General features: G+C 46.0%; 2 protein-coding genes across 2 annotated transcripts; both read left to right on the top strand.

The window, feature by feature from the left end:
• The first annotated feature begins 9,752 nt into the window (after nt 1-9,752).
• Nucleotides 9,753-11,522, top strand: LOC142776222 (nuclear pore complex protein Nup107-like). Its single transcript, XM_075879486.1, has one exon. It carries the CDS (start codon nt 9,922-9,924, stop codon nt 11,449-11,451), a length of 1,530 nt encoding a protein of 509 aa, XP_075735601.1. The 5' UTR covers nt 9,753-9,921; the 3' UTR covers nt 11,452-11,522.
• Nucleotides 11,523-19,466: 7,944 nt separating this feature from the next.
• On the top strand, nt 19,467-21,011 carry LOC142775294 (nuclear pore complex protein Nup107-like). The gene has a single exon (XM_075876636.1). The coding sequence runs from the start codon at nt 19,467-19,469 to the stop codon at nt 21,009-21,011; it is 1,545 nt and encodes a 514-aa protein (XP_075732751.1).
• The last annotated feature ends 3,284 nt before the right edge of the window (nt 21,012-24,295 follow it).

Consider the following 24,295-nt stretch of genomic DNA (forward strand, 5'->3'; position numbering starts at 1 on the left):
GGAGCTTGATACCTAAAACTCGCCCAAGTCACCGGATCACCAGTTACTCAGGGGACGTCATCACCCATATCACCCGCGCACGTAATTTACTCGCCTGCCGACATGCATACCAAATGAAATGTCTTTGAGATAGCAATAACGTGTTACCTATGACTCGGCCAACTGACTTGATCACTTCTGAATTAGGCGACGTCCTCACGCCTATCACCCACACACGCAATGTCTAACCTGCCATCACGTATGCCAAACGAAACGTCTTTGAGAGGCTAATAAATTGAACACTGTCAATCGGCCTAGTGACGCGATCACTAGTGCTTCGTGTGACGTCATCGCGCCTGACACCCCCGCACGCAGTGTCTAACCTGAGTTCATATATATCAAACGAAACTTTTTTGAGAAAGTAATAACTTGAATGCTGTCACTAGGTCCAGTGACGTCATCACTAGTGACTAATGTGACGTCATCTTACCTAAGACTCACGCAAGCACTCTCTAATGTGCCTTCATGCATATCAAACAAAACGTCTTTGAAAGGGTAATAGCTTGAACGCTAGCACTAGGCCTAGTGACGTCATCACGAGTGACTCACGTGATGTCATCATGCCTATCACACACACGCACGCGGTGTCCTAACCTGTCTTCATGCATATCAAACGAAACGTCTTTGAGAGAGTAATAACTTGAACGCTGTCACAAGGTCCAGTAACGTAATCACTAGTGACTAGCGTGGCGTCATCTCACCTAAGACACACGCAGGCACGCTGTAACCTGCCTTCATGCATATCAAACGAAACGTCTTTGAGAGGGTAGTAACATGAACAATGTCACCAGGCCTAGTGACGTCATCACGAGTGACTCACGTGACGTCATCACGCCTATCACACACACGCACGCGGTGTCCTAACCTGTCTTCATGCATATCAAACGAAACGTGTTTGAGAGAGTAATAACTTGAACGCTGTCACATGGTCCGGTAACGTCATCACTAGTGACTAGCGTGACGTCATCTCACCTAAGACGCACGCAAGCACTCTGTAACCTGCCTTCATGCATATCAAACACAACGTCTTTGAGAAGGTAATAACTTGAACGATGCTACCAGGCCTAGTGACGTCATCAGTAGTGACTTACGTGACGTCATTACGCCTATCACACACGCACGTGGTGTCCTAACCTGTCTTCATGCATATCAAACGAAACGTCTTTACAGAGTAATAACTTGAACGCTATCACGAGGTCCAGTAACGTCATCACTAGTGACTAGCGTGACGTCATCTCACCTAAGACACACGCAAGCACTCTGTAACCTGCCTTCATGCATATCAAACGAAACGTCTTTGAGAGAGTAATGACTCGAATTCTCTCACTAGGCCTAGCGACGTGATTACTAGTGACTCATGTGACGTCATCACGTCTATCACACACCCACGCGCTGTCCTAACCTGAATGTCTGCCCGTCATCCTGCAGGACGACGGGCAGACGTTCTACAATGCAGACGACAATCCCACGAAATAATGAATTGAAGAATTGAAGATACGTTTTAATTCGTGCTAGAATACCCTAATGCTGGTTATTTATGATTTGAAGCAATTGCTTGAAGTAAAACTGAAGCAGACGACAGTGTGTCGCATCTGTTTTCGGCGAGTCTGTTTCGCGCAGACGACGAGACGACGTGGTGCGACGCGAGCGACAAGCCGGCGTAGTTTCAAGTTTCCGCCCGTGTCATCGTTAGGTGAGCACTTTTGCAGGCCTGGGCATAAGTGAAAGAAAAAGTGGGAATAGGTGCTATGGAATACCGAGACTCTCGGCGCCCCGGAAGGCCACGGAAGGCACCTGATGAATCGAAAAAAAAGTACGGTCGCGTTTCCCCTGTAGATCGTTGCCGTATGATAGATGTTTACAGGCACGGAGGTGACTTAAATGTGCTCTCCAAAACACTCATAATCAATACAAAGACCGTACGTTCTATTGCCGCTAGTGACCGTGACACAGCTAAAACACGTGGTGGTCGTCGAGGGAATTTGGACCGGACGTGGTGGACGCCCTGCAAGGAATCGTACAGGAAAATCCATCCTTCACGCTGGAACAAGTAAAGAGGACTCTCAAGGATTAGATGTCTAACATTAAAGTGAGCACATCGACGCTTGATCGGCTTCTCAATGGCCATAGTTATTCGGTGAAGCTGCTGACACCGAGCCCAGTGGATAGAAATCGCGCCGACGTGAAACAGCTGCGGTGCCGATATGCCCAGTGACTTCAGAGCGAGGGAACTACGCAAACACAATACTACATCGACGAGACCAACTTGCACGTATGGTGCTCCCGCAGTTTCGGAAGGGCGAAACGAGGTGCTCCAGTATGCTGTTTGTCAACTAGTGCGAAGGGGGCGAATGTAAATGTTATAGCCTGCATATCAGCGAATGGCCTTCTCCAGTGGACAATTGCGGACAAGGTCCACTGGGCTGTAAGACTTCCTTGCAGATGTGTCGAGTATAGTTTCCCAGCAGAAACCAGGAATACAGGCAGTGTTCCTGTTTGACAACGCACCAGCGCACCGCCGCGCCGAACAGGCTGTCCTCGTGGCAAGCGACCACACAGTCAAGTGGCTACCGCCATACAGCCCTTTCTTCAATCCGATTGAGGAGCTCTTCTCCAAGTTCAAGGCAGGTGTAAAGGGCTTCAAGCGAGCGGAGGGATGATCTCCTCACGACACCGGGAGGGATCTCCAAGAAAGAACATCGCCGTGCTCTGCTGGTTGAGGCCGCGGGGCGCTCTATGCAGCACATCCAGCGTGTGGACTGTGCCACTTGTGATAGGCACAATTACACTTTTATACAAGCTGCCCTCGACTGCCTTGATATGTAGAACACTGCTCAGCAGCACAACTACGGGTGCTTGTTCATGAAAACAGCTTTGCCTGTATAAAAATAAATTTTGTTTTTCACGGACTTGCCCCGGTTCTCTTTCATCACCCATTTCATAACCGATTTAACAAGCTCGACATTATTAGAACAACACTTTTTTCTTGAGGTACGGTGGATGTTTTAACCGGGCATCATCTTTGCTTCGGCATTGCGAAAACATGTCAGGTAGGTCGTAACTATAGAGGCTGGCTATATAGGCTCTAAAAAACCGGAATTTAGGCACCAAAAATACGCGGCCAAAACATCGTTTTAGGCTTCCGAAATTGTGACTATAGGCACAATAAATTTTGACAAACTAAAATTTTCCAATAAACATGTGCGGGATCTGTGTCTACGACATGAAAGCAAGCAAAAATGCTATAGTTTCTAATGGTACAAACGCGTAATGGTTTAGCATAAACATGCGTTTTTCCGCTCGGTTTGCAGAATACAGTCTCTCCATTTCTAGTTCAGCATGGTCAGTTAAGTGTGCACCGTCAAATAAACATGCTTCTGGGTCTCTTTCTGTGGGACATAGCTGAGAAGGGCTACGAATGCGCAAATAGCCAGAGTGCAAAGCGCCAGAAGGATTTTTTTTTTTTGCGGCGTATTAACTTGGCCTAACCACACAGGCTCAATTTTTCTTGTGTCTGTGAACACCTTACGGGTCGTTACACAAATTTGAGAGTTTTGAGAAGCGAAAAGGAATGCATGCACTGGGCGCTCAAGATCTCATTTACCAAGATTTGCAGTACTACGCACGTCATAAAGAGGTGATATGCCAAGCTGAACACGGCTTGACCTTCATTTCATGGGCGTGCGCCGCAACATGGTGAAGGTGATAGAATGGTCCTGCTTATGTCAAAGTAGTACGTGACACTGCGAGAACTATTTGAGACAACGCGTTTAATTTGTGCAAACGGTTGTCTAAATAGAAGCACGAAGGTTGACAAAAATGTTAAAACACACAGACGAAATCTATTCACCTTACTTATTTAATTTCATATCGAGAGAGATGCGAGACTAAGGTGCCTCCATTTTGTTTGCGTTGGTGTTCTCGCAGTTCTCGCATCGTGTCGGTGCCAGCATTTACAATGCTGGGCGTGGATTTGTTGCATCGTCCCTTACAGAAGTTGCAGCAGTGTGACGCTGTGTATCGGGGTAAGGATACGTTATCCAAGCCAGCCTCTCCAAACGTGCGCGCAGATAGGGATTCATCACACAAAAACTCGCAGTACAATACAAAAGAACTTCGAGACGGCAGAACACCGCTTGCCCGCACGGGCTGACATGGGCATATCATGCGAGTGTAGTTTACGCGCGCATGACGTGCTGATGCACGTCGTGTGATGCTCCAGCTCCGAGTGACTCTGATACCAATAGCGAGGAAGGAATTGGACTTGCGAAGTCTACATAGAGTTAGTGGCGAAGCTTTCAAGCACACCTCCTCAGATCATGCTTTCGCAGCTTTTAATGATCCAATTAAATAATTCTAGTGATACAAAGCTTTTCATTGGGCACGCAACATTTTCCACTGCCTAAGTAAAAATTTTCAGGTGAGCTAGTGAAGCACCACATTTAAATGACAAATAAAACAAAAACTAAATAGATGTCGCTTTTTTATCTGCACTTTACTTCCCCTAAAGACTCTCCACAGTTTCGCATTCATTCTTCATCTTCCTGCTGCTGCACAGAAGCACCTCCTGTTCCACTACGCATCCGAGCGGACGCTGGAAAGAGGCTGAGCAGACGACGCGACATGGATGGTATACATCATCTTCATAATCATCATCAGCCTGACTACATCCACTGCAGGACAAAGGCCTCTCCCATGTTCCGCCAGTTAACCAGGTTCTGTGCTTGCTGCTGCCAATTTATACTCGCAAACCTCTTAATCTCATTTGCCCACCTAACCTTCTGTCTCCCCCTAACCCGCTTGCCTTCTCTGGGAATCCAGTTAGTTACCCTTAACGACCAGCGGTTATCCTGTCTACGCGCTACATGCCCGGCCCATGTCCATTTATTCTTTTTGATTTCAGCTATGATATCCTTAACCCCCCTTTTTGTTCCCAAATCCACTCTGCTCTCTTCTTGTGTCTTAAGGTTACACCTACCATTTTTCTTTCCATTCCTCACTGTGTCATCCTCAATTTAAGCTGAACCCTCTTTGTAACTCTCCACCTTTCTGCTCTGTAGCTAAGTACCGGCAAGATACAGCTGTTATATACCTTTCTCTTGAGGGATAGCGGCAATCTCCCTGTCATAATTTGAGAGTGTTTGCCAAATGTGCTCCACCCATTCTTATTTTTCTAGTTACTTCAATCTCGTGGTTCGGCTCCAGGGTTATTACCTGCCCTAAGTAGACATAGTCTTTTACAACTTTGAGAGTTTTTACAAGTTTTCACAGGGCAAAAATCGGATGTATGCACTAAGGGACAAAGAAGGCAAAATAACTACCAATATGGATAGGATAGTTAAAATAGCGGAGGAGTTTTACAGAGATCTGTACAGTAGCCGGGACAACCACGACTTTAATACTATAAGAACTAGCAGTAACCCAGATGACACCCCACAAGTAATGATAGAAGAAGTCAGAAAAGCTTTGGAGAACATGCAAAGAGGCAAAGCTGCTGGTGAGGATTAGGTAACATCAGACCTGCTGAAAGATGGAGGACAGATTGTGTTAGAAAAACTAGCCACCCTGTTTACGAGGTGTCTCCTGACGGGAAGAGTACCGGAGTCTTGGAAGAACGCTAACATCATCTTAATACATAAAAAAGGAGATGACAAGGACTTCAAGAATTACAGGCCGATTAGCTTGCTCTCTGTAGTATACAAGCTATTTACAAAGGTAATTGCTAACAGAGTAAAGAAAACATTATATTCAATCAACTAAAGGAACAAGCAGGATTTCGAACAGACTACTCAACAATTGACCACATTCATACTATCAATCAGGTAATAGAGAAATGCTCAAAATATAACCAACCACTATACATAGCCTTCATAGATTACGAGACGGCGTTTGATTCAGTAGAAATATCAGCCGTCGTGCAGGCACTGCGGAATCAGGGCGTCGATGAAGTATATATAAGCATCTTGGAAGAAATCTACAGGGGATCAACTGCTACCATAGTGCTTCATAATGAAAGCAACAGAATACCAATCAAGAAGGGTGTAAGGCAGGGGGACACAATCTCCCCAATGCTATTTACCGCGTGCTTACAGGAGGTTTTCAGAAGCCTAGAATGGGAACACTTAGGGATAAAAGTTAATGGAGAGTACCTTAGTAACCTGCGCTTCGCCGATCACATTGCATTGCTGAGTAACTCAGGGGACGAATTGCAACTCATGATTACAGAGTTAGACAAGGAGAGCAGAAAGTTGGGTCTTAAAATGAATCTGCAGAAAACGAAAGTAATGTACAACAACGTCGGAAAAAAGAAGCGCTTCGAGATAAATGGTATACATGTGTAGAGAAAACTCGACCTTTCTTTTGGCCTTCTGGGCTTGACAGTTCTTAAAGTAACTCGTCAAATATAGTGTAGTGTGCACCCCACATTGTCTCAAAATCTATATTTTGCCGGGTAACATGAATACCGGGCTCCAGCGGTACTTGAAAGCGAAATTTCAGGTTATATATCGCTTATATAGTCATAGATTTCGAAAATAGGCATTTACAGGCACCTATACGAATCGAGGCTACAACGTCCGAAATATGCATATATAGGCACTATAAAAGCACTATAAATGCTCTCATTGCCCTCTAATTTGTGCTCATGTGTCAAAACGACACGATAGGAACGCAAGAAACGAAACAGACATTTGCATATAGTCCGGCCTCTAGTCATAACACTGTATATCCGTAATCAAGCATAAGAAGCATGGTCTGCCTGCTCCAAAACTTGCTAAAAAAGATTTGTCTACCACACCTTCGGCCCAAATAATATTTCATCTGGTTATCATCTGTAAAAGAAATCCGTTGTAGTAGAGGGCATTCCCCATACCTGAGATACATACTATTGCTATTTGCAAGTGAGCATTTGTTGATGCGCCATTGAATGCTGTGCCTGACACGTGCCTTCCTTTCTACATTCTACGCCACGCCGTTTCTTATAGGTTAGTTATAGGTTAGCTTGGAATAAGCGTGCCTGTTTAGTGTAGAACGCCTGTCCTTTCACAGTAGTGCGGCCTGGCTGCCCGCATTTTCAAGGCATTTTCAAATTTCAAATGACGTCACGCTAGTCACTAGTGATGGCATTTTCAAATGACGTCACGCTAGTCACTAGTGATGACGTCACTGGACCTTGTGACATCGTTCAAGTTATTACTCTCTCAAAGTCGTTTCGTTCGATATGCTTGAAGACAGGTTAGGACACCGCGTACGTGTGTGATAGGCGTAATGACGTCACGTGAGTCACTAGTGATGACCTACCAAGGCCTATAGGCAGCATTCAAGTTATTACTTTTTCAAAGACGTTTTGTTTGATATGCATGAAGGCACTTTAGAGAGTGCTTGCGTGACTCTTAGGTGAGATGACGTCATGCTAGTCACTAGTGATGACGTCACTGGACATTGTGACAGCGTTCAAGTTATTACTCTCTCAAAGACGTTTCGTTTGAAATGCATGAAGACAGGTTAGGACACTACGTACGTGTGTGATAGGCGTGATGACGTCACGTTAATCACTAGTGATGACGTCACTAGGCTTAATGACAGCGTTGAAGTTATTACTCTCAAAGACATTTCGTTTGATATGCATGAAGAGAGGTTAGGACACCACGTTGTGTGTGTGATAGGCGTAATGACGTTACGTGAGTCCCTAGTGATGGCGTCACTAGGCCTAGTAACATCGTTCAAGTTATTACCCTCTGAAAGATGTTTAGTTTGATATGCATGGAGGCACATTAGAGAGTGCTTGCCTGAGTCTTAGGTGAGATGACGTCACGCGAGTCACTAGTGATGACGTCAGTGCACCTTGTGACAGCGTTCAAGTTATTACTCTCTCAAAGACGTTTCGTTTGATATGCATGAAGACAGGTTAGGACACCACGTGCGTGTGTGATAGGAGTAATGACGTCATGTGAGTCACTAGTGATGACGTCACTAGGCCTAGTAACATCGTTCAAGTTATTACCCTCTGAAAGACGTTTTGTTTGATATGCATAGAGGCACATTAGAGAGTGCTTGCCTGTGTCTTGGGTGAGATGACGTCACGGAATTCACTAGTGATGACGTCACTGGACCTTGTGACAGCGTTGAAGTTATTACTCTCTCAAAGACGTTTCGTTTGATATGTATGAAGACAGGTTAGGACACCACGTGCGTGTGTGATGGGCGTAATGACGTCACGAAAGTCACTAGTGATGACCTCACTAGGCCTATTGGCAGCGTTCAAGTTATTACCCTTTCAAAGACGTTTTGTTTGATATGCATGAAGGCACATTAGAGAGTGCTTGCGTGATTCTTAGGTGAGATGACGTCACGCTAGTCACAAGTGATGACGTCACTGGGCCTTGTGACAGCGTTCAAGTTATTACTCTCTCAAAGACGTTTTGTTTGATATACATGAAGACAGGTTAGGACACCGCGTGCGTGTGTGATGGGCGTGATGACGTCACGTGAGTCACTAGTGATGACGTCACTAGGCCTATTGAAAGTGTTGAAGTTATTACTTTCTCAAAGACGTTTCTTTCAATATGCACGAAGACAGGTTAGGACACCACGTGCGTCTGTGATAGGCGTAATGACGTCACGTGAGTCACTAGTGACGGCGTCACTAGGCCTAGTAACATCATTCAAGTTTTTACCCTCTGAAAGACGTATGGTTTGATATGCATGGAGGCATATTAGAGAGTGCTTGCGGGTGTGATGGGCGTGATGACGTCACGTGAGTCACTAGTGATGACGTCACTAGGCATAGTGCCAGCGTTCAAGTTATTACCCTTTCAAAGACGTTTTGTTTGATATGCATGAAGGCACATTAGAGAGTGCTTGCGTGAGTCTTAGGCGAGATGACGTCACGCTAGTCACTAGTGATGTCGTCACTAGACGTATTGACAGCGTTCAATTTACTAGCCTCTCAAAGATGTTTCGTTTGGTATACAAGATGGCAGGTTAGACATTGTGTGCGTGGGTGATAGGCGTGATGACGTCACCTAAGTCACATCAAGTCAGTTGGCCGAGTAATAGGTAACACGTTATTGCTCTCTCGAAGTCGTTTCGTTTGGTATGCATGTCGGCAGGCGAGTAAATTACGTGCGCAGGTGATAAGGGTGGTGACGTGCCCAGAGTCACTGGTGATCCGGTGGCTTGTCCGAGTTTTAGGTATCAAGATCCTGCCCTTTCAAAGACGTTTCGTTTGATATGCATGACGGAAGGTTAAGACAGTGCGTGCGCGGGTGATATGCACGAGGACGTCACCTAAGTCACTCGTGATGAGATCATTGGCCTGGTTAATAAGTATCAAGTTATTACTGTGTGGACGGCGTTTCCTTTGATATGCATGTCGAAGGAGTGAATAGTGCTTACGCGGGCGATAGGCGTGAGAAAGTAGCACGAGTCACATTGTGTCACTAGTGACTCATTAGTGGTTATTTCATGTTAAATTCACTCCAAAGCCATTCACTCCACGCATTCCCGAAAATTCTGGGTCGTTTTGAAGCATAAACAGTAATTCTACATGTACACAGGGGAGCACCCCCTGCGGGCGAAAACACCGCATATCAAAACGAATCTGGCAACCACGAAATCAGAACCGAAACACACACCGGAAGTTTCGCCTACAACTCGGCGAATTCCGTCCAATGGGATTGTGCCATGTGTGGAGAGGAAGTAGACGAAGACCAGCTCGTGTTGTGGAGCTCGAGCCATAACGCCGGTGACCGAGCTACGATCCCGAAGCCGCTGCAGCAACTGGAGTGCGTCCTTTCCACGGCAGCAGCAGGATTTAAGCATTCAGCAGCCTCGTAAACCAGTACCCCAAGCAGAACTGCGAGCGTCTTCGCGGCTGGATCCATGGCAGACTTCACTACGCCTGGTGGCCCCAGGCCTTTGCGTGGCACCGGTAATGTAAGTGCTAACTTAAAAGCCGCCGACATGACCACCCTTAGCGCGTCCATAGTGCTAGCCACCGAAAATCCCGCAGCCGTAGTTACTTCCACCATATATATGGACTTTATGAAAGCCTACAATGCTCATACTAGTAGGGAGGACGTCGTCACGCTTGTTGAGAAGTACGCTAGCCTGTGCGACAGTTACTTAGCCGAAGTGATGAAAGTGACCGAGAGCCTGGTCTCTCGCAAGGACACACCGGCGTGGATAGAAGCCATCGCGTGCCAAACATTGCTCACCGATGAGCGAGACACTTGGAAGCTCACGGGTGCCCTCCTGCACGACCGCCTCAAGGCGGACGAGTTCATGGAAGAACGCGGCGACAGAACCATGTTCGTCGACGGATTTCGCGAAGGTAGCGACAGGAAAATTGTGGAGGCCCTCATGGCGAGAGACTCTTTCACACGCCAGGCGCAACTAGTAGTCGACTGGCTGGAACGCTGCGCGGCGCATCAGCGCGGATTGGGCGATCACGACGACACGCTCCAGTACTTTGCTGGCGGGAGCTGCACCTGGACAAACACACTGCACCATGCGCAGTCCCACAATAACATCGGTAGTGCATCGTCGTCTCACGTGACTGAACTGGACGCGGGCGCACCCTCGAGGCGGTGGGTACCGATCCACGAATTCCTCTTCTTCCGCAGCGTTTTCTTCCACCTGCGAGCAGGCCAACTGCAGAGGGCCAAAGAGCTGGGTGCCGACAACGGTTATCGTTGGCTAGCCGCCGTGATCGAAGAATGCAGGCCATGCCATGACCTGCACAACGCCAGCACCATTGGTGCTGGCTTCAGGCAACCCGCCCAAGGCACCTTCTACCGGGACTTATGGATAGCGGCGTCGAGTCCCAAGTGTTCGCTGTACGAGCGCGCTGTGTATGGTGCTCTGAGTGGCAACCTGCAAGCAATGCTGCCCGCGTGTATCACATGGGAGGATCAGCTATGGGCTCGCATGCGCGCTGCTGTCGATGTGCGCGTGGAGCAGGAGCTCCGCACTGCCAAGCAGCAAGTTAGAAGCCCGGGACCACTACAGCCTGGCTACCCCAGTGACCGTGGAACCTTTGAAGCCGTTTTCCGTGACCTGCGGGAGGCTGTGCGAGCGAGGGGCAAGCGACACCAAGAGATTGCACACATCGTGCAGCGAGGTGTAGTGCTTGGCGATGCTGATGATTTGATAGAAGAAATACACCACTGGGTAGTTCGTCAGGTGGATAAAACGCCGCTTCTGACCATTCGGTTTCTGGCTCACATGGCACTGTTACTGCGACAAGTTGGCGCCGAGACCAGCACTGAGGCGTTCAGTGAACTTCTTCGCATCTACATGCACATGCTCGTCGACGAAGGCCATGTCTCCTTGGTGGCCACGTACGCAGCCGCTCTAAAAGCAACCGACCCTGTCGCCAAGTACAAGGAGCTTGCACGGCCTCCAAACTAGAGCCCCAAACAACAGGACCTCCGCCTTCGTGTCGAACACTCCGGAAAAATAAAAGTTTGCAAACTAGTAAACCCGTGTATTTACTAGACTCCACCGTATTTTACTACCTTTCCGGCACACCTTTACTTACCAGCAGCTAGTAAACCTTGTTACTTTAGCCGCTACTAACCAGGAAAACATTCTCAGCGTTTTTAACTAATACTAATTCGCCTACGTTGCCAGATCTTTCTTAGATGCTGAAGTATAATTGCCGTAATCGCGAGACTCTCAAGCAATATATTACAAAATTTAGTTTTATTGACTACATATTGAAATAAAGAAGTTCCCCGATACCTGATGGTACACATAAGCAAATAGAACGACATACTTTGATGTGTAGAAAGCATCAGTTATTCTTCTAAATTTTATGGCTGGTAACCAGTACACGTTGTGCAATATCAATTCAAAGGCCTTCATGCTGCTGGAGTAGAAATCGGCTATGTCCAAGACTTGAAATTCTGCATGTGCGCGTGTGATTGTGCGTTCTCGCTTGTGATCTGATGAGTTCACCTACGCATATGATCATATACTCATAAGTGATCAGGTGAGTACGATGCGATCATATGAGTATGTGATCGCTTCTTTGTGTATGTTACTACGATGCGCTATTACCATGGCAGTTACATAAAGAAGTTAGCGGCCATTTTTATGTACGAGGGCAACGCCACTTTGTTTTCAAAGACGATAACCGTTCTTGATATGCATCAACGCAAATATTTGGTCTGTCTGCTAGTACTTGTCCAAGAAATAGAGAGATTCTCTACCGCAGGGAAAAATTTTTCGAATGTGGCGCAAATGAAAAGATCGTTCATAAAATCGGGGGCAACGAGCTTGCTTTTATGCGAGAAAAAAAAACGCATTATAATTTTAACTTCATGTTGGAAGGAGATGAGAAGTGACTACTAGCGTCACCCAACAGCGAATACGGCCAATCGATACAATTTATTGGTAAGACAAGAAATTAAAGCAGGTAGAATTTTTCCGCTTAATAGCGAGCACATTTCACTTAAAATTGTATTTTATGCACTTGAGACAGCTTTATATTGGGCCAAAGATTCATTTTTGCTTTTTTTGTCTCGTGCTTTCAAATAGGCGCCCAGTGGCGCTGCCGGCGGTGTGTTTGCTTGCCTGCATGCCTGCCTGGAAACGGCAGAGAAACTAGACAACGGTGTCCGCCGCCTTTCACGAGAACAAAAAAAAAATGTGTGCGTGTCTAAAACGACCACTAAGTTATTTGTTTTATTATTAACCAAACTTGATGAAGCCTGCATAAACCGCACGCGGTTTCAGTTTTTGACTTTCACCGGCACCGACCAGTGTTTTTGGCATTCATCCCACCAATAGAGGGAGACATAACGCGGGCACCAAAGCTCTGTTTTAAAGATTTCTAAGCAGTTTCCAGAAAACCCACAGCAAGGTGAGACACTTCACACGGAACGCTTTTCATTGTAACAGAAAACAGGAGAGCAATGAAGGACGGTAGACAGTCACCTGGCGAAAGAAGGCAGTGCACAAAGTTCATTCGACTTGGTCTGGTGGTTGCGTTCATACTCGTGAAACTTGTATTACTCTTATTTCAGGTGTAACATTCTGACAAAACAGTGACAAAACGAGCGCTCAAAAAAGGGCGCGCCGCCAAATTCTCGCGACGAAACGCCGGAGTGACGCCGTGTAGTCGGCGAAGGTTTTGTCCGTAGTGACAAAGCAAGAGAAGAAGAGGATTTCCACCTGAGGGGTGAAGGCTCGAGCTACAGGCAAGAGCGTGTGTCTACCGCTATCGAGCGAAGACACGTGGCAACAGCTGCGTGTGTGAAGCCGACGTATTTCCGGCGAGGAAGTTTGAAACTTGGAGAGTGGCCAATTGAAGACGCGAGGTTTCCTGGAAGAGAAACTTCAGGAGCAGCGGAACGACAACAACGCTGGACTTTGAGTGAGTGATTCTCAGAAGAGTACCATCCAGACTTTTGTTCCAAGAACTTTGGACTGAATAGGTTTTCTATCTCTTTAGTCTTTAAGCGTCTTGGTTGTTCAATGCATGCGACTGCATTGTAGTGCGTATTGTTGTCCGTGTCCGTTGTTTCGAGTGTGGCTGATTGTACTGCGTAGTACGTTGTTTGATTGGTGACATATATTGTATTCAACGATTGTTGAGTGTGCATATTTGTGTATCGTTTTTATCAGCCAGTATTGAGAATATAATTTTGTTTTGTTTATCAACTCTCGGCTCTGACTTGTTCTTTGGGCCACAGCCGGCGTCCGCTGGCGCGCCAAAAAGAAACACTTCTAAATTGTCCACGCTTTCGTGGTGCGGTTCGGGGGGCCGATACTTCGGCCCTTGGAATTAGCCCGGCGATCGCCTCCCGAATTAACGGGACCTGTGACAACAGCGTAGCGTTTTCTTTGAAACATGCATTGATACGTAATTCTAAAAACAGAAGTGTTTATTACACTGCGCTGACAATGTAAAATTTGAAAGAAAAAGCGGACGTTACCTACTACTCTTCGCTAAAAAGACAAGAGCTTTCAACTTAAACCACCCGGTGCTGCCACTTTCCAGTGCTTCTGCGTTCTGAAAACACTTTCCTTTCTTGACATTACGGTCAGTTAGCGCAATATTTAACGCAGCAATGCATACTGAAAACTATCATCTTTTGACGTCCTTTGCAGTGCAACAGGGTGAGACACGGCCATTTTTTATCCCTTACTTTTGTAACAGAATCATATTCTTACGGCAAACCACGCACGTATAAGAACACAAGCGTAAATATTTTTTTACTAATTGCAGTCCACTAGAGTATTATGGTCACTAAGTTGCTAGTGTGGTTATCATTATTGGCTGTAATGCGTTCCAAGTAACGCAGTTACTGGTAACCCTTTCCTTTTTCGGAAGCTTAGTAACGTACTCATTCCAATTTTAGCACAGTAACGGGTAACTCACCTACCTTACAAACTTTCGGTAACGCACGGCGTGAAAGTACTGGTTAATTTTTTATATTGGAGATGCCCTTATCCAAAAACTGACCCCGATGAACTCTTTTGTCACAGCGTCGGACAGCTGTCCGAGTGCACGCTTTCACAATGAAAGCGAGGGTGGAATGCTTTTTTTTTTCAGTCTCCATAAATTACAGATAGAAATTCCTGAATGGAAGCAACTCCATGTGGGGAGTTTTGAACCATCACAAAGCTTGAAGAAAGGCAGGGAGTCCATTGCGAAAACCCGTAGAATCATACTTTTCGTAGAAGTAGATTGTAGCAGGTGGGTTGCTGGCACCTGCGCTTTTCCGTGCCCAAAATACAGGTAGACCGAAGGGAAAATGCAAGGGCTTGTTTATTCCATACCACGCGCTGACTGACACGCTTCGCACCTGGGGGAAGCAAGAACTTCTTCGAGAGCCTGCAACAATGTAAAACCGACGTCTGCATGTTCGAATGACAAAGGAGAGCACACCCTGAGCACAGCGTGGTGAACGACCATAGTGGGCAAGTTGGGCCGGAGCCGAATTTATAGGTGGCTTTCTGTAAAATCCTGGCGCATCCACGAGACAGCCGCTAAGTTGACGAGTGTACCTGTGCACTGTCGTTGGGAACCTGCCTAAACGCAATTCTTTACTTCATGGACGACAGGCTCAATTGACTCTGTGGCAAGATCGAAACCTTTAAAAACAATGTGAGTGAAGCGCCAGGGGTCAATTTTTTTTTTCAAGAAAAAAAAGGCTTTGTTTTTTTTTCTGAATACCCTATCGCGGTTGGCTGGGTTTCTCGCTACCCTCTGTTTCAACTAAAGGCCATTATTACTGCTGTCACATGAACACACAAGCTAACGAATGTTACAGGCAGCGTCATGGCAGATATAAAGATAGTGTACTAACCGCGATTACCGCAAAACAGGGGCTTGGATTGTATTTTTTTCGGGAGGTGGGCCGGGTGAACCTCATTGAGCTGAAGTGGAGGCCGGGCAGGCGAACGGTCATTTAGCGCTATAAATGGTGGCAAAAAAAAATTTAGGGCGAGTAGCGCACGGGCCCAGTGAGCCACTCCTGGCTACGTCACTATTGCGAACGGGCAATACCACGAAAGATTGACACGAATTCAAAAATTATAAATTAGAGTTAAATTAGTGTTCGTATTTTAAGCATATAGCATCCAGTAGCCCAAAAATGATGTCACTTATCTTTTTAACTGCATAATTTACGAGGCCAGAAACACCGAATACATATTCAACACCGCGATGTTTATTTCATCAGCAGTGGTTCTGTTCACCGTGTTGCCAGTCCCTCTTCGCCGATAATTAGTATTATCGCGATGTAGATAAGCACATCTCATTTGAACAATTCTGACGTAAACTGTTTTTCTTTTTTCTGAAAGGCGGTCCAGCAGTTGCGATATATTTTCAGAGACTTACACTTTGCGAGGAGTTATCAGCGCCGCACAAGAGCCGTTAGGCGGGATCTTGCAATGCGCATTGTGACCTGGTAGAGCACGTAGGCCATGCAACACCAGAGAAGTCATTAACAGTGCTTAGGATAACTATAGACTACAAGTAACTGCAGAGCGAAGCATGTGCCAAGCATATGGCACGCAGCTAGCCATGTTTGCTCACGACCTGCGTGTAAATCTGGATTCTAACATACAGACTAGCTAAGTCCATCGTTTTAGATTATTCAAAAGCCTTCGACAAAGTTCCCCATGAACGTATACCCCTGAAACTTGATGTGTTACATCTAAATCCCAATATTTTAGCATGGATATAAGAATTCTCAAATAATCGCTCACAATCCATCTTTAATATTAACCATATATCTAGTGCTACCCACTTAACTTCAGGTGTTCATCAAGGGTCCGTACTTTGTCCACTGTTTTTCTTAATGTACATAATTATCTACCACTGCATCTCAAATAATATTCGTATGTTCGCCGACAATTGCGTAACTTATTGTACCATTACTAACGTCTCCGATAACGCTTCTCTTCAAAATGACTTGCGAAGTGAAAAAGAATGGTGTAACCTATCGCTAATGAAACTAAACCCTAATAAACGCAAAACTCTCTTTCCACCACCATAAAAATCTACTTATTTTTTCTTACCGAATTGCTTGCGCTAACCTTAAACTAGTGTTTTCCTGAAAATATCTCGTAGCAACCATTTGCAGTGATTTAACCTGGGCGGCTCACATTACGAACATCATTTCATCTGCCACTAAAACACTCGGGTTTTCAAAACGCCACCTGCGTCATGCCCCTCCAGATGTAAAACTATTCAGCTATCAGTCTCTCATCAGGTCAAAATTAAAATATGCATCCCCTATTTTGAGCACTCATTCAATATCTCATCAATCAACTTGAGTCACTTCAAAATCGAGCTACAAGGTTTATTCACTCTAAGTACTCCTATGACATCAGCACAACGGCACTGACAACAGATTCTAGTTTATCACTATTCGCATCTCGTCGCCTCAATGCTAGCTTTTGTCATTTTCACAGGTTTCTTTACAGCTCTCTCAGTAAGCCACCGTAAACTATCCCCCATCTCCAGTCGCACCGGTCCCCCGCAACAAGTTGCTCGCCCACGTGACCACACCGTCACTTTTTCGTTTTCATTCTCTTATCGTGCAGTAACCGACTGGAACGGCCTTTCCAATGACATCACAGCCATCGCCTGTCCTTTCACACTTTTGACCACTTTAACAGATCACTTTACATTGTATAAAACATTGCTTTTGTTTTTCATGTATGTACCCACCCCTTATGTAACACCCCTTCAATGGGGTTTTTGAGGATTAAAAAAGAAAATGAAATATGCATTCTCAGCTTTAACACGATATTTTCATCCAGCTACGCTGCGTCACCGCGACGCCTGCTTTGATGCATGACCTTCCCGTCGAGACAAGGGTCCCATTAATTATTGGCCTCCCTTGTATGTTCATCAACCTGTACAATTGCGCATGCTCGCTGATTTAATACACAATCTACGTGTTATACTTCCTCCAATTATACACCTGCCTTTAGCATCATACTTACGAGGCGACAGTTAACAGCAATAACATCTGGATATGAATTCTGCCTTTATAATTAAACTTTTCACGATCTTCAGTGCGAAGGTTATGTCCCGAATATAAGACAGGTGTTTTAGGGGCAAAGCTCCTTTTAGTGTACTCATGTCCTGCGTCAGGCGTAACCAGCAGCGTCAGACAAACAGACAGACAAACGGATAGTCAAACGTACAGACGGAAGGATGAACAGAAGCATGGACGGAAGCACGAATGGACAGACGGACGGATGCATGCACGTACGGATGGACGCAGAGACAGAACGGACAGACGCACGGACAGGCAGAGTGACGGACGAATGAATGGATGGACGGAAGCATGTGTTGACGGACAGACGGGTGCGCAGACGGACGGATGGACGGACCATCTGATGCACGGACGGATCGACGGATGCATGGACGAACTGATGCACACACATATGGACGGACGGACGCACGCAAACACAGACGGACAGGCAGAGGGACGGGCGAATGGACAGAAAAACAGAAAAACAGACAGACAGAAACAGAGTGACGAACAAACGGACGGAAAGGCAGAGAGACAGACAAACGCTTGGCCCCAGTCATCAACGTTCACTCCATGGATATGCTGAGTTTGTTCATACTGATCAAGACAGGAAATAGCATGTAAACTGTTTACATAATTACACCCTCAGCCATACAGAACAAGCTGACGCGCTTTACGAAATAAATATTCAACACCAAGGAACTAGTGAGAAATGAGCTGAACTGCTGCCATAATGCCAAAACTACGATCATCAGATTTTCTGCAAAAATATAAGGCTATTCCGAACAATTGAAGACATGTCTAATGAGGCCAGCAAGCAAATAAAAATATTTACTATATCGGAAACAAAAATTAACACACACACATACTCATAACAAAAATTTACCCCGAGAATGCCGCTCTTCAAGCAAACAAATCAATTAAAGACTTACCGGCACACATGTTGTTGATCTGGCTGTTTTTTTTCTGTTGCAATAAGTATCTACCTACGCTTTAATCACGGCTGGTAACGTCGTTTGCTCGAGCTCCCGATTCCAATTACTTGGAGGCGTTCTGGCCGTTCCCTGAAATCTATATCCGTATCGAAATTTATATTTCAGAGAGCGGCGGGGGATATAAATGCATTCTTCTAACACAGCTAGCTACGCAAAAATGCAAAACAGTGACACATGCACCAGTCACCGCGCAGCGTATGTGTTAGAACTGGGGGTGCTGTGAGGGCGCTCACCGCGTTAACCTAGGCATGTCATCCATGCAATCGTTTAGGCGGTTTTCGAGCGAACCCTAATAATGCCTGGGAAATTTGACACTCAAATGTGAGCTCATGGTCTTGTATCGGGTTAATGCAAGCTGGTGAAGAACAAAGTGAGTATTGCGACGGCAGCTGAACATGGCGCAAAGTGAAGAGCATACTAGAACCACCTCTTCGAAAACTGGGTCTGTAACTATCAGAACATGCTCTTCAATCGTGTGGGGCCACTGCTCAAGGGTACAGCCACAGGGATGTTTGCTTTGCCGTTCCGGACAAAATCACTGTCACTGAAAAATCTCCTGCTAGATTGCATACGCACCACTTTTCTGATTACGAGTAATTCACCATTCAAATCAAAAACTAATTACAATTATTAACTAGTGGAAGTAACAATAACATAATACCATAACTAAGGGAATATTTATCTTTTACTCTGCTAATTCTGTCCAATAGGATTGTGCCATGTGCGAAGGGGAAAAAGACGAAGACCAGCTCGTGCAGTGGAGCTCGAGCCTTAACGCCGGTGACCGAGCTACGATCCTGAAGCCGCTTCAGCAACCGGAGGGCGTCCTTTCCACGGCAGCAGCAGGATTTAAGCATTCGGCGGCCTCTCTTAAACCAGTACCACAACTACCCCAAGCAGAACTGCAAGCGCCTTCGCAGGAGGATCCATGGCAGACTTCGCTGCGCCCGGTGCCAGCAGGCCATTGCGTGGCCCCGGCAACGTAAGTGCCAACTTCGAAGCCGCCGACGTGACTGCCTTTAATGCGCCCTTAATGCTAGTAACCGAACATCCCACAGCCGTCGCTACTGCCGGCATATATGCGGACTTTATGGAAGCCTACAATGCTCATACTAGTAGCGAGGACGTCGTCACGCTTGTTGAGAAGTACGCTAGCCTGTGCGACAGTTACTTAGCCGAAGTGATGAAAGTGACCGAGAGCCTAGTCTCTCGCAAGGCCGAGCGGGCGTGGGTGGAAGCCATGGCGTGCCAAACATTGCTCACCGAAGAGCGAAACACTTGGAAGCTCACGGGTGCCCTCCTGCGCGACCATCTCAAGGCGGACGAGTTCATGGAAGAACGCGGCCACAACACCATGTTCGTCGAGGCATCTCGCGAAGGTAGCGACAGGGAAATCGTGGAGGCCCTCATGGCGAGAGACTCGTTTACACGCCAGGCGCAACTAGTTGTCGAGTGGTTGGAAAGCTGTGCGGCACATGAGCGCGGTATGGGCGATGACGACGACAGGCTCCAGTACTTTGCCGGCGGAAGCAGCACCTGGAAAAACGCGCTGCACCATGTGCAGTCCAAAAATAACATCGGCTGTGCATCGTCATCTCACGTGACTGGAATAAACGCGGACGCTCCCTCGAGGCAGTGGCTACCAATGCACGAATTCCACCTCTTCCACAGCTTATTCTTTCACCTGCGAGCAGGCCAAGTGCAGAGGGCCAAAGAGCTGGCTGCCAAAAATGGTTATCGTTGGCTAGCCGCCGCGCTCGAAGGATGCCGGCCATGCCATGACCCGAACAACGCCAGCACCATTGGCGCCGACTTCAAGCAACCCACCCAAGGCACCTTCTACCGGGACTTATGGATGCGCGCCTGCTGGAGAGCGGCGTCGAGTCCCATGTGTTCACGTTACAAGCGCGCTGTGTATGGTGCTCTGAGTGGCAACCTGCAAGCAATGCTGCCCGCGTGTACCACATGGGAGGATCAGCTATGGGCTCGCATGCGCGCTGTTGTGGATCTGTGCGTAGAGCAGGAGCTCCGCACTGCCAAGCAGCAAGATAGAAGCCCCGGACCACTACCGCCCGGCTACCCCAATGAACGTGGAACCTTTGAAGCCATTTTCCGTGACCTGCAGGCGGCCGTGGGCGCGAGTGGCACGCGCCACCAAGAGATCACACACATTCTGCAGCGAGGTGTAGTGCTGGGCGATGCTGCTTCTTTGGTAGAAGAAATACACGACTGGGTAACCGGTCAGGCGATTGAGCCACCGCTTCTAACCATGCGGTTTCTGGCTCACATGTCACTGTTGCTGCGACAAGTTGGGCGTGAAACCGGCACTGAGGCGTTCAGCGCTCTTCTTCACAACTACATACACATGCTCATCGATGACGGCCATGTCTCCTTGGTGGACACGTACGCAGCCGCTCTGAAAGCAACCGACCATGTCGCCAAGTACACGCAGCTTGCGCAGCCTCCAAACTAGACACCCCAAAGAACAGGACCTCCGCCTTCGTGTTGAACACTCTTTGGAGAAAAAAAGTTAGCAAAGAACTAGTAAACGCATGTATTCACTAGACTCCAGCGTACTTTACTGCCTTTCCGGCATACCTTTACTAACCAGCAGCAAGAAAAGCTTGTTACTTCAGCCGCTACTAACCAGGGACACTTCCTTAGCGTTTTTAACTAAGTAATACAAATTGGCCTACGTTTCCAGATCTTTCTTAGATGCTGCAGTATACTTGCCGTAATCGCAAGACTCTCAAGCAATATTTGACAAAATTTAGTCTTATTGACTACATATTCTAATATAGGAGTTCCCTGCTACCTGATGGTACACATAAACAAATAGAACGACATACTTTGACATGATGGGCGTAGCCAGGAGGAGGCACACCGGACCCATGCCTTCCCCCTCTTTCATATTTTTGTTCAATGTGATGGAGAGCAGAAAATCACCATTTGAACCCCCCCCCCCCCCCCAACCCCACGAAAAACGATTTTGGCTAGGCACCTATTTCTCAAGTGTGAATGCGGCATGTGTGTAGTAAGCGCGTACTCTTTAATGGCTACGCTCGATGAGAAGGAAATTAGGAATGACCATACATGCAAAGTGTGTGTGACGCAAATGTGCAGTTCTGTTGCCAAGGCCACCGTGGGGTAGTCGTAACGCCACTTGAGATCATCAAAAAGCTCGCATTTCTTGGTGTGCTTTTATTTGGTGCTGTTAACGCTCGGCGCTTCGAGCGACGGCATTCGGCCAGAAAGTTTTTTCATGCAGAGCTAACCTACTTGAATTGCTGCAGCGTGCGAGTTTTTTTTTTTTCTTCTAAAAGCGATGTGGTAAGAGAGGCTGATTCCTTTTTTTAATAAATGTATAAAAGGAGAGGTTGGCGCCAAAGCATGGCGCCGGCTACTTTTCCCTTGAACGAAAGTCGAACTCGTATATTTTTAGCAAACATAAGGCTATACATATGTACATAGCACAACGCTTACACAAGGAGTCCACGCTTTTCAATACTGAACGTCCACACCACACAGAAATGTGTCCATACTACATGTAAATGTGTCCACACTACGCAGAGTTTGTGAAAGCACAAGTAATCAGGCCAATTTAAGTGTTCACACAAAACATGAAAGTTCAATAACACCTCTAAGGTGATCTTCTTGTTTAAATACTGAACTCTTTTCAGAAAGGCTTTCCAAAAAAGTAGTACTGAAACACGAAAGATTGCATGCGCTGCAGTGGCTTGTAGCTTTCCTTTTGGCCATGGACGCAAGATTTTTGCAATTGGTGCAAGTCGCTTATCCAAAAAATTGAGTTTTTCTAAAAGGTTCTTTCGAGGTGCGTCATTATTTTAACAATGCAGAAGAATGTGCTCCACGTTTTCTTGAGCTTCTCCACATGAGCAGGTAGGACTGCCAGCTTTCCTTATTCTATACAGGAAAGCTTTCTTGTAGGCTGTACCAAGTCGAAGCCTATGGATGACTGTTTCTACCGATCGGCTAACCTTTAACAGAATATTAAATTTTAAACCACGATCAATGTTATACAACTGAGAGTTTTGCGCACCAATTTCGAACCAGGTTTCGTTAGACAGTTGACAGCTCATCTTATTTATTAAACATCGTGCATCGCTCATCGATAGAGGTAGCAGTGATATATTATTTTCTTGATGTGCTGCATGTGCATTGTAATCAGCTATGTCGTTTCCTGTGATTCCGCAGTGGCTTGGCACCCTCTGGTCAATTAAGGTATGGTTTAAATTTTTTTGCTATAGCATACGTCTTCTGTATTTTATATGCAAGCTCACTAGCTTTGCTGCCCAAGCTGATTAATTTTAAGGAAACTAATGAGGACCTTGAAATACTGATAATTACCCATCCAAGTGGACCTGGCTGTACACATATGAAGCATAAAGCACAGAGTATTGCATAGAGTTCTGCCATTGTGGATATTGTGAAATGGCTGAGTTTAAAAGCTTTCTTAGCTTGATATGCAGGTACAAAGAATGCCGACGTTGAGCTTTGATTCAGACATGATCCGTCGGTGTACACGTAAATATAGTCTGCATAATTGGTATAAAGGTGTGTTAAAGTTAATTGCTTTATTTCAATTATAGGTATATTGTTCTTAAAATTTAATTTTGGAATCGAAGTTGTAAAATCTGGGATAGAGAGACGCCATGGTGGGTGGGATGCACATAGAGGCGAATATTCGTGCGTAGGCAGTAAACTCTTCAATCCTACTAAAGTTTTATATATTCTTACAGCTGATTTCTCCTGAATAGCTTGGCATAGGTGATGATTAGCGGGTTGAGTTGCCAACCGTATATCATGCCGGCAAGTTTCCGTAAATCACATAGCATGGAATGTCGGTTGACGAGAATCCGCAATTACCAAAGCACTGGCAGACGCACGCGGTACACAAAGACATATAGGAAAGCTTCTGGCCAACAACCTTTGAATCCTCTCCTGTAAGTTACAAGATATCACATGTAAAACCGGGACAGAGTAAGCTGATTCTTATCTGCAATTTGAAACATGCGCTGTAGGAGCATAGCGGCCGAAAGGTTGAGACATCGCTTCATTTGTTTTTCTTCAACACATGTGAACCATGTGAGTCAACAGCCAACACATGTGAGACCTAACTAAGCTTCTTTGTATCCAGTCAGTAAAGAGTAGTCAGCCTCTTCCTGGGCTTTTCTTCTCTGGCTTTGGGGAACTCGACTTGGATTATTCGACCGTGATTAAGTTTGCCTTATCGAGGCCAATTATGCTCGGCAAAATGAAATGATACCATTATAAATTAGGCCTCAATATATTGGGATATACTTAACTCACCTCGGCCTATTTAAGCGTTACATAGATTAACACGAAAATAGCACACACCTATTCTTAAATAAAATTAGCTTATTTGAATCTGCTTATGCTTAGCTTTTACAGGTTATATTATGCTACACTATGCATGAGTAGTTTTTACTACAGTTTGGTGCAACAAGGAATTTAACTTGGCTTAATGTGACAAGGGCAAGCTGCGCCGAGGAAATTTAATTGTTTATGCTAGGCTTCATTTGGTTATATGGTGCTAGCTATGCTAAGTTTAGGCTAACTGATGAAAAAAAAAGCTGCACACTCGCCATTTCAATTGGCACTGCCTGAGCTGCTGCGTGAAAGAGCGGCATAGATTTGATGGAGCAAAGAAAGCAACACTCCCTTGTTATTTTGGCTATGAGCACCATAACTTCGTTAAACAAATTGCTGTGCGAG

This window comes from Rhipicephalus microplus, chromosome X (genome assembly GCF_043290135.1).
Source record: "Rhipicephalus microplus isolate Deutch F79 chromosome X, USDA_Rmic, whole genome shotgun sequence".
Taxonomy (NCBI): domain Eukaryota; kingdom Metazoa; phylum Arthropoda; class Arachnida; order Ixodida; family Ixodidae; genus Rhipicephalus; species Rhipicephalus microplus.

Bases quoted from the DNA above. Each gene is read 5' to 3' on its own strand.
- LOC142776222 (XM_075879486.1), top strand. From the start codon at position 9,922: ATGGCAGACTTCACTACGCCTGGTGGCCCCAGGCCTTTGCGTGGCACC.
- LOC142775294 (XM_075876636.1), top strand. From the start codon at position 19,467: ATGGCAGACTTCGCTGCGCCCGGTGCCAGCAGGCCATTGCGTGGCCCC.